Here is a 15,299-nt window from a genome sequence, read left to right as displayed (position 1 = left end):
TGGATGGCTCTGAGCGCCGCATACGGGAAAGGGAGGAAGAAGTGGCTGCCATCGGCCGGAGAGAGACACACGAGAGACGGGAGCGTGAAATTCGTGAGGTTGAAGCTGATGGAAGGAGACAAAGAGAAACTCTGAGGTTCGAAAGGGAGAGAGAGACCTCAGTGGCAGCAGCTGAAGCCGATGTCAAAGTGCGCCGTGAGATCCGGGAGCCACGAGAGGAGCTGAGAAGGAGGGAACGTCCCTGTGAGGGTGAAGAAGACAGAAGAATTTGCCCCAGAAGAGAGAGAGAAGAATCTATGAGGGAAAGGAGAATTGATCAGGAACGGGAGCTGGAGTTAGAGGGCTCTGAGCGCCACATACGGGAAAGGGAGGAACAAGTGGCTGACAGAAACTTCAGAGAGACACGGGACAGACGTGAAATTCATGAGGTTGAAGCTGATGGAAGAAGACAAAGAGAAACTCTGAGTTACGAAAGGGAGAGAGAAACCTCAGTGGCAGCAGCAGAAGCTGATGTCAAAGTGCGCCGTGAGATCCGGGAACCACGAGAGGAGCTGAGAAGGAGGGAACGTCCCTGTGAGGGTGAGGAGGAGGAAGCAGGAGAAGAAAGAATTTCCCGGATCAGAGAGAGAGAAGAGGCTGTGAGAGAGAGGAGAATCAATCGGGAACGAGAGCTGGAGGGCTCTGAGCGCCGCATACGGGAAATGGAGGAAGAAGTGGCTGCCATTGGCCAGAGAGAGACACGGGAGAGACGGGAGCGTGAAATTCGTGAGGTTGAAGCTGATGGAAGGAGACAAAGAGAAACTCTGAGGTATGACAGGGAGAGAGAGACCTCAGTGGCAGCAGCTGAAGCCGATGTCAAAGTGCGCCGTGAGATCCGGGAACCACGAGAGGAGCTGAGAAGGAGGGAACGTCCCTGTGAGGGTGAAGACGACAGAAGAATTTGCCCCAAAAGAGAGAGAGAAGAATCTCTGAGGGTGAGGAGAATTGATCAGGAACGGGAGCTGGAGTTAGAGGGCTCTGAGCGCCGCATACGGGAAAGGGAGGAACAAGTGGCTGACAGAAACTTCAGAGAGACACGGGACAGACGTGAAATTCGTGAGATTGAAGCTGATGGAAGAAGACAAAGAGAAACTCTGAGTTACGAAAGGGAGAGAGAAACCTCAGTGGCAGCAGCAGAAGCTGATGTCATAGTGCTCCGTGAGATCCGGGAACCACGAGATGAGCTGAGAAGGAGGGAACGTCCCTGTGAGGGTGAGGAGGAGGAAGCAGAAGAAGAGAGAAGAATTTCCCGGGTGAGAGAGAGAGAAGGGGCTGTGAGAGAGAGGAGAATCAATCAGGAACGAGAGCTGGAACTGGAGGCCTCTGAGCGCCGCATACGGGAAAGGGAGGAAGAAGTGGCTGCCATCGGCCGGAGAGAGACACGGGAGAGACGAGAAATTCTTGAAGCTGAAGCTGATGGATCAAGAGAACGAGAAACTCTGAGGTACGAAAGAGAGAGACAGACCTCAGTGGCGGCAGAAGCCGATGTCAAAGTGCGTAGTGAGATCCGGGAACGGGAACCGCAAGAGGAGCTGAGAAGGAGGGAACGTCCCTGTGTGGATGAGGAGGGAACAGAAGCAGAGAGTAGAATTTCCCGAGTAAGAGAGAGAGAAGAGGCTGTGAGGGAGAGGAGAGTCGATCAGGAACGGGACCTGCAGGTGGAGGTGCCTGAGCGCCGCACAAGGGAAAGGGAGGAAGAAGTGGCTGCCATCGGCCGGAGAGAGACACGGGAGAGACGCGAAATTCGTGAAGTTGAAGCTGATGGAAGGAGACAAAGAGAAACTCTGAGGTTCGAAAGGGAGAGAGAGACCTCAGTGGCAGCAGCAGAAGCCGATGTCAAAGTGCGCCGTGAGATCCGGGAACGGGAGCCACGAGAGGAGCTGAGAAGGAGGGAACGTCCCTGTGAGGGTGAAGAAGACAGAAGAATTTGCCCCAGAAGAGAGAGAGAAGAATCTATGAGGGAAAGGAGAATTGATCAGGAACGGGAGCTGGAGTTAGAGGGCTCTGAGCGCCACATACGGGAAAGGGAGGAACAAGTGGCTGACAGAAACTTCAGAGAGACACGGGACAGACGTGAAATTCATGAGGTTGAAGCTGATGGAAGAAGACAAAGAGAAACTCTGAGTTACGAAAGGGAGAGAGAAACCTCAGTGGCAGCAGCAGAAGCTGATGTCAAAGTGCGCCGTGAGATCCGGGAACCACGAGAGGAGCTGAGAAGGAGGGAACGTCCCTTTAAGGGTGAGGAGGAGGAAGCAGGAGAAGAAAGAATTTCCCGGATCAGAGAGAGAGAAGAGGCTGTGAGAGAGAGGAGAATCAATCGGGAACGAGAGCTGGAGGGCTCTGAGCGCCGCACACGGGAAAGGGAGGAAGAAGTGGCTGCCATCGGCCGGAGAGAGACACGCGAGAGACGGGAGCGTGAAATTCGTGAGATTGAAGCAGATGGAAGGAGACAAAGAGAAACACTGAGGTATGACAGGGAGAGAGAGACCTCAGTGGCAGCAGCTGAAGCCGATGTCAAAGTGCGCCGTGAGATCCGGGAACCACGAGAGGAGCTGAGAAGGAGGGAACGTCCCTGTGAGGGTGAAGACGACAGAAGAATTTGCCCCAAAAGAGAGAGAGAAGAACCTCTGAGGGTGAGGAGAATTGATCAGGAACGGGAGCTGGAGTTAGAGGGCTCTGAGCGCCGCATACGGGAAAGGGAGGAACAAGTGGCTGACAGAAACTTCAGAGAGACACGGGACAGACGTGAAATTCGTGAGATTGAAGCTGATGGAAGAAGACAAAGAGAAACTCTGAGTTACGAAAGGGAGAGAGAAACCTCAGTGGCAGCAGCAGAAGCTGATGTCATAGTGCTCCGTGAGATCCGGGAACCACGAGAGGAGCTGAGAAGGAGGGAACGTCCCTGTGAGGGTGAGGAGGAGGAAGCAGGAGAAGAAAGAATTTCCCGGATCAGAGAGAGAGAAGAGGCTGTGAGAGAGAGGAGAATCAATCGGGAACGAGAGCTGGAGGGCTCTGAGCGCCGCACAAGGGAAAGGGAGGAAGAAGTGGCTGCCATTGGCCAGAGAGAGACACGGGAGAGACGGGAGCGTGAAATTCGTGAGGTTGAAGCTGATGGAAGGAGACAAAGAGAAACTCTGAGGTATGACAGGGAGAGAGAGACCTCAGTGGCAGCAGCTGAAGCCGATGTCAAAGTGCGCCGTGAGATCCGGGAACCACGAGAGGAGCTGAGAAGGAGGGAACGTCCCTGTGAGGGTGAAGACGACAGAAGAATTTGCCCCAAAAGAGAGAGAGAAGAATCTCTGAGGGTGAGGAGAATTGATCAGGAACGGGAGCTGGAGTTAGAGGGCTCTGAGCGCCGCATACGGGAAAGGGAGGAACAAGTGGCTGACAGAAACTTCAGAGAGACACGGGACAGACGTGAAATTCGTGAGATTGAAGCTGATGGAAGAAGACAAAGAGAAACTCTGAGTTACGAAAGGGAGAGAGAAACCTCAGTGGCAGCAGCAGAAGCTGATGTCATAGTGCTCCGTGAGATCCGGGAACCACGAGAGGAGCTGAGAAGGAGGGAACGTCCCTGTGAGGGTGAGGAGGAGGAAGCAGAAGAAGAGAGAAGAATTTCCCGGGTGAGAGAGAGAGAAGGGGCTGTGAGAGAGAGGAGAATCAATCAGGAACGAGAGCTGGAACTGGAGGCCTCTGAGCGCCGCATACGGGAAAGGGAGGAAGAAGTGGCTGCCATCGGCCGGAGAGAGACACGGGAGAGACGAGAAATTCTTGAAGCTGAAGCTGATGGATCAAGAGAACGAGAAACTCTGAGGTACGAAAGAGAGAGACAGACCTCAGTGGCGGCAGAAGCCGATGTCAAAGTGCGTAGTGAGATCCGGGAACGGGAACCGCAAGAGGAGCTGAGAAGGAGGGAACGTCCCTGTGTGGATGAGGAGGGAACAGAAGCAGAGAGTAGAATTTCCCGAGTAAGAGAGAGAGAAGAGGCTGTGAGGGAGAGGAGAGTCGATCAGGAACGGGACCTGCAGGTGGAGGTGCCTGAGCGCCGCACAAGGGAAAGGGAGGAAGAAGTGGCTGCCATCGGCCGGAGAGAGACACGGGAGAGACGCGAAATTCGTGAAGTTGAAGCTGATGGAAGGAGACAAAGAGAAACCCTGAGGTACGAGAGAGAGAGACAAACCTCAGTGGCAGCAGCAGAAGCCGATGTCAAAGTGCGCCGTGAGATCCGGGAACCACGAGAGGAGCTGAGAAGGAGGGAACGTCCCTGTGTGGATGAGGAGGGAACAGATGCAGAGAGGAGAATTTCCCAAGTCAGAGAGAGAGAAGAGGCCGTGAGGGAGAGGAGAATCGATCAGGAACGGGAGCTGGAGGTCTCTGAGCGCCGCAGCCGCCAGACACGCGAAAGGGAGGCAGAAGTGACCACCAGTGACCAGAGGGAGGCACGGGAGGCCATCAAGCTCGAGGTGCTGGAGGAGGAAGATGAAGAGGAGCTGGAGCAGGGACGGTGCCAGTACCAGACCCTGGATGTGGACACCAGTGATCTCTGCCCTCCAGGACCTGTCAGTGACCTCAGGGTCCGGTACGTACCCGCTGACCCCGATGTCCAGCCCGAGGTCCAGCTGCTCCCCGAGCCCGTGGACCCTCAGACCGTGGCCTACTTGGTGCACGTGATCCAGAACCGCGATGACCCCAAAGGCGCCACCTACGAGATCGTGTGCCACCAGCCCGGGCAGCCCACGAGTGTCAGGACCTGCTCCGTGTGCCCGCGGCCACCGCGGGCTGAGGCCACCAAATCCCAGGAAATCCCTCCTGAGGATCTGGATGAACCCAGGGAAAGGTCTGGGAAAGAAGTGAAGGATGGAGCTGCCCGGGATTGTGCTGAGCCAGAGGCTGTGGATGGCGAGAGGGTGAAATCCAAGGAGATCCAGAGGAGCCCTGAGATCCCTGAGGTGAAGCAGGATCAGCCCCAGGGTGAGGAATCCCAAAAAATCCCACGGGAGTGCCAGGACAGCGAGGCCAAGAGCTGCCCCCCAGCTCCGGAGGCTCGGGAATGTCGGGATCCAGAGCGGAGAGATCCCGGAGAAAGCCGCAGGGAGGGGATCCAGGAGGCTCCTGAGGAGGAATCCAGCAAGAGGAGCCGCCGGAAATCTGGCAATTCCCGAGTTTCTCGGGAAGGTGGCACCAAGCAGGGCCAGGAGCCCTCGCAGGAGGCCCCGAGCTGCCCCAGGGATGAATCCAAGAAATCCTGAGGGGAATCCGCCTCTCCCTGGAGCCTCCCCGGGTCCTTTTGAGGGTCACTTCTGCCTCCACTTCCAGCCTGGCATGTGGCAGCCCAGCAGGGATGGACTCAGAAGGATCCTGAGGTGTCCAGAGGGGCTTGGGAGCTTTTCCCTGGAAAAAATCCTCAGCAGGAAGCGAAATTCCCCCGGAGCTGGAGTTTTCACCTCCGTGCCGGGTGTGTCCCTTGATATTTAATCACTTTTTCTGCTCTAATTGGAGTCCTTGGGTCCCTCTGTCCTCTTTTGCACCCTGGGCTGGGGCTTCTCTCAGCTCCTGCCGTGAAACTCCAAAAAATTCCTGATTTTGGGGCCTGGAAAGCCTCAAGACAGGGGGGAAAAAAATCACCTTTTTAGCCTTGATTGCAGCAGAATTCCAGCCCCAGGCTTGGGGTTTGGAGTGGCCACAGGGTGCTGGTGGTGGGTGGGGGATTCTCCTTCTCCTCCTTTTCTTTTTTCCTTCCTTTTGATCGCATGGAAAATGGGAATAAACGGCTGATTCCTGCACAGGCTCTGTGTGTCACGTTCCAGGGGTGGGAGCGCTGGGAGGGGGGCCCACTTTGGGTCAGGAATTCCCAGTTCGGGTCAGACATTCCCAGTTCAGGTTTTTGGGGAAATTTCCCCTCCTTTCTTCCCAGCCTCCCCCTGAAGATTTTTTGGAAATTTTCCCCCTTTTATCCCAGGGTATGGGGATTTAAAATTCCCAGGATTTGGGGGCTGAAAGTCCCAGGGTTTGGGCTGAAATTCCCAGTGTTTTCAGGCTGAAATTCTGAGAGTTCTAAGCTTGCAATTCTCAGGGTTTTGGGGCAAGAATTTCAAGGGTTCGGGCTATAAAATTCCCACGATTTTTGGGGCTGAAATTCCCTGAATATTTTTAGGAATTTTCCCCTTTCTTTCTCCAACCTCTCCCAGAAGATTTTTGGGAAAAAATCCCCCTTTTTTCCCAGCCTCTTCCTTAAGATTTTTTGAAGAAACTTCCCCTTTTTTCCACCCCCGGAATATTTTTATTTTAAATAAACTTCCCTTTTTTTCCCCATCCTCTCCCTGAAGATTTGTTGGGGATTCTCCCCCTACCCCAGGCCATTTTCCTGCTCCAGGGATATCCCGAATGAGCAAACGGGGATTTGGGAATGCCCGCGGCGCTTTGGGACAGGGCTGGGCACATTCCGGAGGCGCGGGAGGAGCCGCGGTTGCCGCTGGAAACGGGAATTGCCCAACGCACCCGGGGCTGACTCAGCCCGGGCGGGGCTCACGAACTTTCTTTTCCCGAGTTTTTTTCCGGATCTGACAATTCCAACCCAGAGCGGAGCCCAGCCATGGTGAGGGATTCCCGGGAATGCGGAGAGGAGGGGGGAAAAAAGGGGATTTTTCGCATAAAACGCCCCAAAATTGGAATGTGGAGGGGACAGGGGGAAGGATTTTTCCGGGGAAAAGAGGATTTTTCTCACAAAACGCCCCAAAATTGGAGTGGGGAGGGGACATGGGTGGTGGCAAGGGAAGGATTTTTTTCCAGGGAAAAAGGGAAGGGAGGGGTGGGAGAGGTGATTCCAGAGGAGGAAAGGGGAGGGGAAAAGTAGATTTTCTCACAAAACGTCCCAAAATTGGAGTGGGGAGGGGACGGGAATGGAAGGAAAAACGGGGTGAAAACAGGGAAAATGGGGGGCAAAAAGGGAAAAAAAAACAGAGGGGGGGACAGAAATAAAACAAGGAAAACAGGAATGAAAGGGGGGAGAAACAGGAGGAAACAGGAAGGAGGAACGGGGGAAAACGAGACAAAAACAGGGAGGAAAATGGGAAAAAAACGGGGAAAACGGGGGGAAAGAGGGGGGAAATGGGTGGAAAATAGGGGAAAACCGGAGGAAAACTATGGAGAAATGGGTGAAAAACAGGGAGATTGCGGAGAAATGGGGGAGAAACGGGGGGAAATCGGGATTATGTCCCAAAAATCCGGCTGATCCAGCGGCCGGATCCAGGCGAGCCCGCCCCGGTGGAGCCGCCACCTCCCACGGGATTTTCCAGGAGCCGCTCCCGCTCCGGGCTCTTCCCGCTGTGCCAAGGAGCGAAATCCAGGGAAAAATGCGGCGGAACGGGTCGGGCTGAGCCCTTCCCTCATCCCGAAAAAAAACCGGGTTGCTCCTTGGCACAGCTGGAATGGGCAGAGGGAGCTCATCCCGAAAAAACCGGGATTGATCTCGGAACAGCTGGAACGGGCACAGGACGCTCCTCCAGTCCTTCCCTAATCCCGAGAAAACCGGGATTGCCTCTGGCACAGCTGGAACAGACGGAGGGAGCTCTTCCCTCATCCCGAAAAAGCTGGGATTGCTCCTGGAACGGGCACAGGAGACCCTTCCCTCATCCCAAAAAAACCAGGATTGCCACTGGCACAGTTGGAACAGACTGAGGGGCCCTTCCCTCATCCCAAAAAACCTGGGGTTGCTGCTGGCACAGCTGGAACAGGCAGAGGGGGCCCTTCCCTCATTCAAAAAAAATGGTATTGCTCCTGGAAATGGCAGAGGAGGCCTTTCCTTGCTCCCAAAAAACCCAGAATTGCCCCTGGCACATCTGGAAGGGCAGAGGGGGCCCTTCCGTCATCCCAAAAAACCAGGATAGCCCCTGGAATGGGCAGAGGGGGCCTTTGCTTGTTCCCAAAAAAAATAGGATTTCTCCTGGAATAGGACAGGAGGCTCATCCCTCATCCCAAAAAAATGGGATTACTCCTGGAATGGGCACAGGAGGCCTTTGCTAGCTCCTCAGAAAAACCTGGGATTGCCTCTGGCACAGCTGGAAGGGGCAGAGGGGGCTGGCCCAGCTCTGCCCCATCCCTAAATCCCAAAATCCTGTTCCCGTTGCCCAGCCCACGGAGACGGAGCGCTGCATCGAGTCGCTGCTGGCCGTGTTCCAGCGCTATGCTGGAAAGGAGGGGAGCTCCTGCACCCTGTCCAAGCGGGAATTCCGGGCGTTCATGGAAACCGAGCTGGCCGCCTTCACCAAGGTCTGGGAATGGGGCTGGGATCCAGGGATCCGGAGGATTGGGATGGGGTGGGGTCAGTGGGGTGGGATCCATGGGATTGGGATGGGATCCATGGGATTGGGATGGGGCGGGGTCAGTGGGATGGGATCCATGGGATTGGGATGGGATCCATGGGATTGGGATGGGGTGGGGTCAGTGGGATGGGATCCATGGGATTGGGATGGGATCCATGGGATTGGGATGGAGTGGGGTCAGTGGGGTGGGATTGGGATGGGGCGGGGTCAGTGGGATGGGATCCATGGGATTGGGATGGGATCCATGGGATTGGGATGGGGTGGGGTCAGTGGGGTGGGATCCATGGGATTGGGATGGGGCGGGGTCAGTGGGATGAGATCCACGGGATTAGGATGGGATCCATGGGATTGCGATGGGGTGGGGTCAGTGGGATGGGATCCATGGGATTGGGATGGGGTGGGGTTAGGATGGGATCCATGGGATTGCGATGGGGTGGGGTCAGTGGGATGGGATCCATGGGATTGGGATGGGATCCATGGGATTGGGATGGGGCGGGGTCAGTGGGATGGGATCCATGGGATTGGGATTGGGTGGGATCAGTGGGATGGGATCCATGAGATTGGGATGGGGTGGGATCAGTGGGATGGGATCCATGGGATTAGGATGGGATCCATGGGATTGGGATGGGGTGGGATCAGTGGGATGGGATCCATGGGATTGGGATGGGGTGGGGTCAGTGGGGTGGGATCCATGGGATTGGGATGGGGTGGGGTCAGTGGGATGGGATCCATGGGATTGGGATGGGGTGGGGTCAGTGGGATGGGATCCATGGGATTAGGATGGGATCCATGGGATTGGGATGGGGTGGGATCAGTGGGATGGGATCCATGGGATTGGGATGGGGTGGGGTCAGTGGGGTGGGATCCATGGGATTAGGATGGGATCCAGGGGATTGGGATGGAGTGGGGTCAGTGGGATGGGATCCATGGGATTGGGATGGGGTGGGGTCAGTGGGGTGGGATCCATGGGATTGGGATGGAGTGGGGTCAGTGGGATGGGATCCATGGGATTAGGATGGGATCCATGAGATTGGGATGGAGTGGGGTCAGTGGGATGGGATCCATGAGATTGGGATGGGATGGGGTCAGTGGGATGGGATCCATGGGATTGGGATGGGGTGGGGTCAGTGGGGTGGGATCCATGGGATTAGGATGGGATCCATGAGATTGGGATGGAGTGGGGTCAGTGGGATGGGATCCATGAGATTGGGATGGAGTGGGATCAGTGGGATGGGATCCATGGGATTGGGATGGAGTGGGGTCAGTGGGATGGGATCCATGGGATTGGGATGGGGTGGGGTCAGTGGGGTGGGATCCATGGGATTGGGATGGGGCGGGATCAGTGGGATGGGATCCATGGGATTGGGATGGGATCCATGGGATTGGGATGGAGTGGGGTCAGTGGGATGGGATCCATGGGATTGGGATGGAGTGGGGTCAGTGGGATGGGATCCATGAGATTGCGATGGGGTGGGGTCAGTGGGATGGGATCCATGGGATTGGGATGGGATCCATGGGATTGGGATGGAGTGGGGTCAGTGGGATGGGATCCATGAGATTGGGATGGGGTGGGGTCAGTGGGATGGGATCCATGGGATTGGGATGGGGTGGGGTCAGTGGGGTGGGATCCATGGGATTGGGATGGGATCCAGGGGATTGGGATGGAGTGGGGTCAGTGGGATGGGTTCCATGGGATTGGGATGGGATCCATGGGATTGGGATGGGGCGGGGTCAGTGGGATGGGATCCATGAGATTGGGATGGGGTGGGGTCAGTGGGATGGGATCCATGGGATTAGGATGGGATCCAGGGGATTGGGATGGAGTGGGGTCAGTGGGATGGGATCCATGAGATTGGGATGGGGTGGGATCAGTGGGGTGGGATCCATGGGATTGGGATGGGGTGGGATTAGTGGGATGGGATCCATGGGATTGGCATGGGGTGGGGTCAGTGGGATGGGATTGGCATGGGGTGGGGTCAGTGGGATGGGATTGGGATGGGGTGGGGTCAGTGGGATGGGATGGGATCCATGGGATTGGGATGGGGTGGGGTCAGTGGGATGGAATCCATGGGATTGGGATTGGGATGGGATGGGGTTGGATCAATGGGAGGGGATTGATGGGGTGGGGTGGGGTGGGATCTGTGGAATGGGATGGGATCAATGGAATGGAATCAATGGGATGGGATCCATGGGATGGGATCCATGGCATCAATGGAATGGGATCCATGGGACCAGTGGAATCAGATGGGATCAATGGGATGGGATCCATGGGATTGGGATTGGGATGGGATCAATGGGATTAATGGGATGGGATCGGTGGGATCAATCCATGGGATGGATCCATGGGATCAATGGAATGGGATGGGATCAATGGGGTGGGATCAATGGAAACAATGGGATCAATAGGATCAGTGGGATGGGATAGGATGGGATTGATGGGATGGGATCAGTGGGATGATCCAGAGGGTTCCAGCCCTGGGAATATACCGGGATGGGGTTTGGAATGGGATGCGACTGTGGGAACATCACTGAATGTGGATATTTAAGGATTTCCCATCCCAAACCATTCCAGGATTCCCTGGGCTGGCTCAGATGGGATTTTAGGGATAAATCCTTCCCTGGCCCCAGTTATTCCATGAATTCCCCATCCCTGGGAGGGCCCAATTCCAGCCTGGATCCCCCTGGAACAGCGGGAACATCCCTGCCTATGGATTGGGATATTTCATCTTCCATCCCAAACCATTCCAGGATTCCCTGAGCTCTCATCCTTCCCTGAGCAGGGAATTCCCCCTCATCCCAGGCACCAATTCCCATTTTTTTCCCCAGAACCAGAAGGATCCAGGTGTGGTGGACAGGATGATGAAGAAGCTGGACATGAACAGCGACGGGCAGCTGGATTTCCAGGAATTCCTGAACCTCATCGGGGGCATCGCTGTGGCCTGCCACGACTCCCTGATCCTCAAATCCCCCAATCCATAAATCCAGAAGCTCTGGATCCACCCCAGATCCCCCCAGGACATCCCGTGGAATGCTGCAAGTGATGGAATGGTCGCATTCCCTTTTTTCTTTTTTTTTTCCCCTGCTTTTTATGGATAAATAAAAGGTTTAAAACCCTGAGTTTGGAGGAAATTACGAGAGATGCCGAGATCAGTGAGAGGGGAAAGAATTCCAAAGTGATCTTCACCTGGTTATCCACTCCAAATTTCTGGAATTCTCTCCAGGAATGGGGACCCAACCCTCCCTGATCCCGTTGAACACTTCCCAACCCTTTTTCCGTGGAAAACTCATCCCAAATTTTCCTCCCTGGCACAGCTTGAGGCCGTTCCCTCTTGTCCTGTCCCATTCCCTGGGATCAGATCCCAAATTTCTCCCGGCTTGCCCCCAGGTTTTGGGGTCACTCTGGCGACCCAGATGTGGGGTCAGTGTCCCATTGGTCACCGGGACAGCTTTGGGGTCACTCCATTGGGGTCTCTCTGGTGGGGATTTGGGGGATCCATGCCATGCTGGGGGAGGTGTCCCTGTCAGGCTGTCTGTGACAGGCTTGTGACACCCCCCAAAAATGGAAACAGGAACAGGAACCGGAACCCCATGACGTGGTCTCTGCCGCTTGCCTTCAGCTCCTCCCCCGGTTTTTGGGGGATTTTGGGGGGCTCCGTCCTCGGGGGTCTTTGGGGGTGGGGGTTTGGGCGTGTCCCACCCGCGGAGGTGACACTGGGGACAGGAGATGGTGCTGGGGCTGAAGCTGAACCTCCCCTTCCTCCTCTTCATCGTGCAAGGTACGGGGTGGATGGGGGCGCTGGGGTGGGGACGTGGCTTTGGGGACACTTGGGGACATGGGGGTGACCCCACCCTGTCCCCACAGTGCCTTTTCTCACAAGGTGCCAGCACCGGGTCCGTCCCCACTGGAGCCACCACACCTTGGGGTGGGGGACAGACTGTCCCCACAGGGAATCCCAAAAAAAGCAGAAGTGAGGGAAAAATTAATCCCCGAGGAATTTGGGGGTAGGAAAACTTCAAATCCTTGTCCTGCCCCGCTAAAGGCAAAGGGCTCCAGGAATGGTGGAGTTATTTGAATTTTGGTTTTAATATTCGAGTTAATTTGCATTTTAAACACATCTGGAATTCCAAGCGGGATGAAACCCGGGAAAGGCCTCACAACATCATCCTCATTTTTTGGGGGTTTTTTTGTCAGCGTGGGCACAAGAACCCCAACCCTTGGAGGTGAACGGAGCCGTCGGTGGGGTGGCATTTCTGAACCCCCACAGCCCCCAAGATCCCTTGGAATATTCCCAAATCCATTGGCGCTGGAAAAACCAGGTGACAATCGCCATCCGGAAACAGGGGCAGGAGCCCAGGTACCCCCAGAGCCGCTTTTGGGGCCGTCTGGAGCTTTTTGACAACCACACCCTAAAAATGAGTAACCTGAGCCTCGGGGACAGCAGCGAGTACAGCCTGTACCTGGAGGATGACACCGGCAAGGAGAGCGTCCAGAGGGTCCGGCTGAGGGTCTACGGTGAGCTTGGGGACAGGGAGATGTCCCTGAGCTCCATGGGTGGGTTGGGGATGTTGTGATATCCTGGGGATTGTCCCAAAGCTCCACAGGTGGGTTGGGGACATTGTGACGTCATGGGGGGTTGTCCAGGTGCCCCACAGGTGGGTTGGGGACGCTGTGACATCCTCAAGAAATTGTCCCAGAGCTCCATGGGGACCTTGTGATGTCCTGCAGATTGTCTCACTTCCCCACAGGTGGGCTGGGGACATTGTGATGTCCTGAGGATTGTCCCAAAGCTCCATAGGTGGGCTGGGGACATTGTGACATCCTGGGGGCTGTCCGGGTGACCCCAGGTGGGTTTGGGACATCGTGACATCCTGGGGGATGTCCCAGAGCCTCATGGGGACATTGTGACATCCTGGGGGATGTCCCAGAGGCTCATGGGGACATTGTGACATCCTGGGGGTTGTCCCAGAGGCTCATGGGGATGCTGTGACATCCTGGGGGATGTCCCAGAGGCTCATGGGGATGCTGTGACATCCTGGGGGCGTTGTCCCCATGTCCTACAGGTGACTTGGGGACGTTATGACATTCTGAGCTCCACGGGGCCTTTGTGCCACCCCGGCCTCTCCTGCAGATCTGGTCCCGAAGCCCCACGTGGGGGCCACCACCAGCGGCGACGCCCGGCAGTGCAACGCCACCCTCAGCTGCTCCGTGCCCCTCCAGGGCGTCACCTACGAGTGGATCCCGCACCAGAAGCTCTCGAGGAACGACGGCCCCGTCCTGAGCGTGTCCTTCAACCCCGCCGTGGAGACCTACGTGTGCCGGGTCAGCAACCCCGTGTCCTCCAACAACGCCTCGCTGACCTACCGGCCGCCCTGCAGCTGGACAGGTGCGGCCACGGCCGGACACGGCCCCAGGAGGGGTGGCCTTGGCGTTGGGATGTCCCCAGAGTGGATTTTGGGGGGCTTTGGGGGCTTTCGGAGCAACCCTAAAGAATTGTTGGGGTTGGGAGAGCATTGAGCCAAAATGGGGCTGATCCTCTGTGGTCCAGAGGGATCTCCAGGAATTCCTCAGACACCCCAATGGTCATCCAGAGGAATGTCCACTAATTCCGTGGACACCCCAGTGGTCATCCAGAGGGATCTGCAGGAATTCCTCGGACACCCCAATGGTCATCCAGAAGGATCTCCAGAATTCCTCGGACACCTCCAGCGATGGTCAATCCAACTCTCCCTTGAGTCCCTTCCAAGGTCTGGCTGCCATTTCCAGGCGGGATTTTCCCAAATTTCCCACCCTGAGCCTCCCCTGGCACAGCTTGAGGCCATTCCTTTGTCCTAATTTCTGACTCCACCCCAAAATTGACCCCACTGTGGTGTCAGAGGATCCCTGAACCCCAAAATGAACCCATGGGCTATTGGGGGGGGGGTCCCTGAACCCCCAAAAATCAGAAGAGGTCAGGGAGGTTGTCCCAAAATGATCCCCCTTTCCCTGGGAGCAGATCCCAATTCCCAAGGTGGATCCCTGGGGTTGGTGGGATTTTCCTTTCCCAAATCTCTTTCCTGAATTTGGGGACCATCCCAGAACCCCTGAATCTCCTTCTGCCTCCAGGGGAATCCTCCTCTGTCACCTGTGCCACGCCCAGCGCCCTGGTGGCCCTGGGACATCTCGTCCTCCTCTTCCTCCTGCTCCCCGTGGCCTGAGGACACTGCAGGTGACACCTCCTGTCACCTCCTGTCACCTCCTGTCACCTGCTGTCACCTCCTCACCTTCCACCGCCACGGGGACAACGCCTGGATGAAGATCCCAAATCCCCGGATTCAGAAAAACACAGTTGGTCAAGCGGAATGGAATCGCCAGAATTGCTTCATTTATGGTTAATTTGGAAATGGGAATAGTTTAATTAACGGTTAATTTGGAAATCAGAATAATTTTATTTATGGTTAATTTGAAAATGGGTATCATTTAATTTATGTTTGTTATGGAAATGGGAATAATTTCATTTATGGTTAAATTGGAAATCAGAATAGTTTAATTTATTGCTAATTTGGCAATCAGAATAGTTTAATTTATGCTTTATTTGGGAATCGGAATAGTTTCATTAATACCTAATTTGGAAATCGGAATCATTTCATTTGTGGCTAATTTGGAAATGGGAATAGTTTAATTTATGGTTAATTTGAAAATCATCTCTGAACTAGAATTCAGAATCTGGAATTTTTCCCTGAAATCTGCAGGGGGACCCAATCTGAGCATTTCATTCAGTTTTGGGGAATTTTGGGGAATCCTCCTTTTTTTTGGGATGCCCTCAAAGAGCAGAGCTGTGGTGGCACCTTTGGTTTTCCTGGCTGGGGAGGGTTTGGGGTCAGTTTTGGTTTTTCCCAAACGTTTCTTTGCACATTAAATTTGATTCTGGACACCACATTTTTTTGATTTTTCTCGATTTT

General features: G+C 55.2%; 2 protein-coding genes across 4 annotated transcripts; both read left to right on the top strand.

Annotated features, from left to right (window-relative positions):
• Positions 1-6,366: 6,366 nt before the first annotated feature.
• Positions 6,367-11,477, top strand: S100A11 (S100 calcium binding protein A11). Its single transcript, XM_056510012.1, has 3 exons — positions 6,367-6,634; positions 8,170-8,307; positions 11,187-11,477. The coding sequence occupies exons 1-3, from the start codon at positions 6,632-6,634 to the stop codon at positions 11,337-11,339; spliced, it is 294 nt and encodes a 97-aa protein (XP_056365987.1). The 5' UTR covers positions 6,367-6,631; the 3' UTR covers positions 11,340-11,477.
• Positions 11,478-11,570: 93 nt separating this feature from the next.
• CD48 (CD48 molecule) lies at positions 11,571-15,276 on the top strand. Of its 3 annotated transcripts, none has more exons than XM_056510009.1 (4): positions 11,571-12,136; positions 12,553-12,873; positions 13,579-13,744; positions 14,464-15,276. In XM_056510009.1, exons 1-4 carry the CDS (start codon positions 12,085-12,087, stop codon positions 14,651-14,653), a joined length of 729 nt encoding a protein of 242 aa, XP_056365984.1. In that variant the 5' UTR covers positions 11,571-12,084; the 3' UTR covers positions 14,654-15,276. The 3 variants fall into 3 exon arrangements, with proteins under 3 accessions (XP_056365984.1, XP_056365985.1, XP_056365983.1); XM_056510010.1 differs by having other exon boundaries at positions 13,490-13,744; XM_056510008.1 differs by having other exon boundaries at positions 12,553-12,912; positions 13,490-13,744.
• The last annotated feature ends 23 nt before the right edge of the window (positions 15,277-15,299 follow it).

This window comes from Oenanthe melanoleuca, chromosome 25, assembly GCF_029582105.1.
Source record: "Oenanthe melanoleuca isolate GR-GAL-2019-014 chromosome 25, OMel1.0, whole genome shotgun sequence".
In the NCBI taxonomy this organism is placed as follows: Eukaryota; Metazoa; Chordata; class Aves; order Passeriformes; family Muscicapidae; genus Oenanthe; species Oenanthe melanoleuca.
Note: the sequence above shows the minus strand (reverse complement) of the source record. Positions and strands in the feature narration are given on the sequence as shown.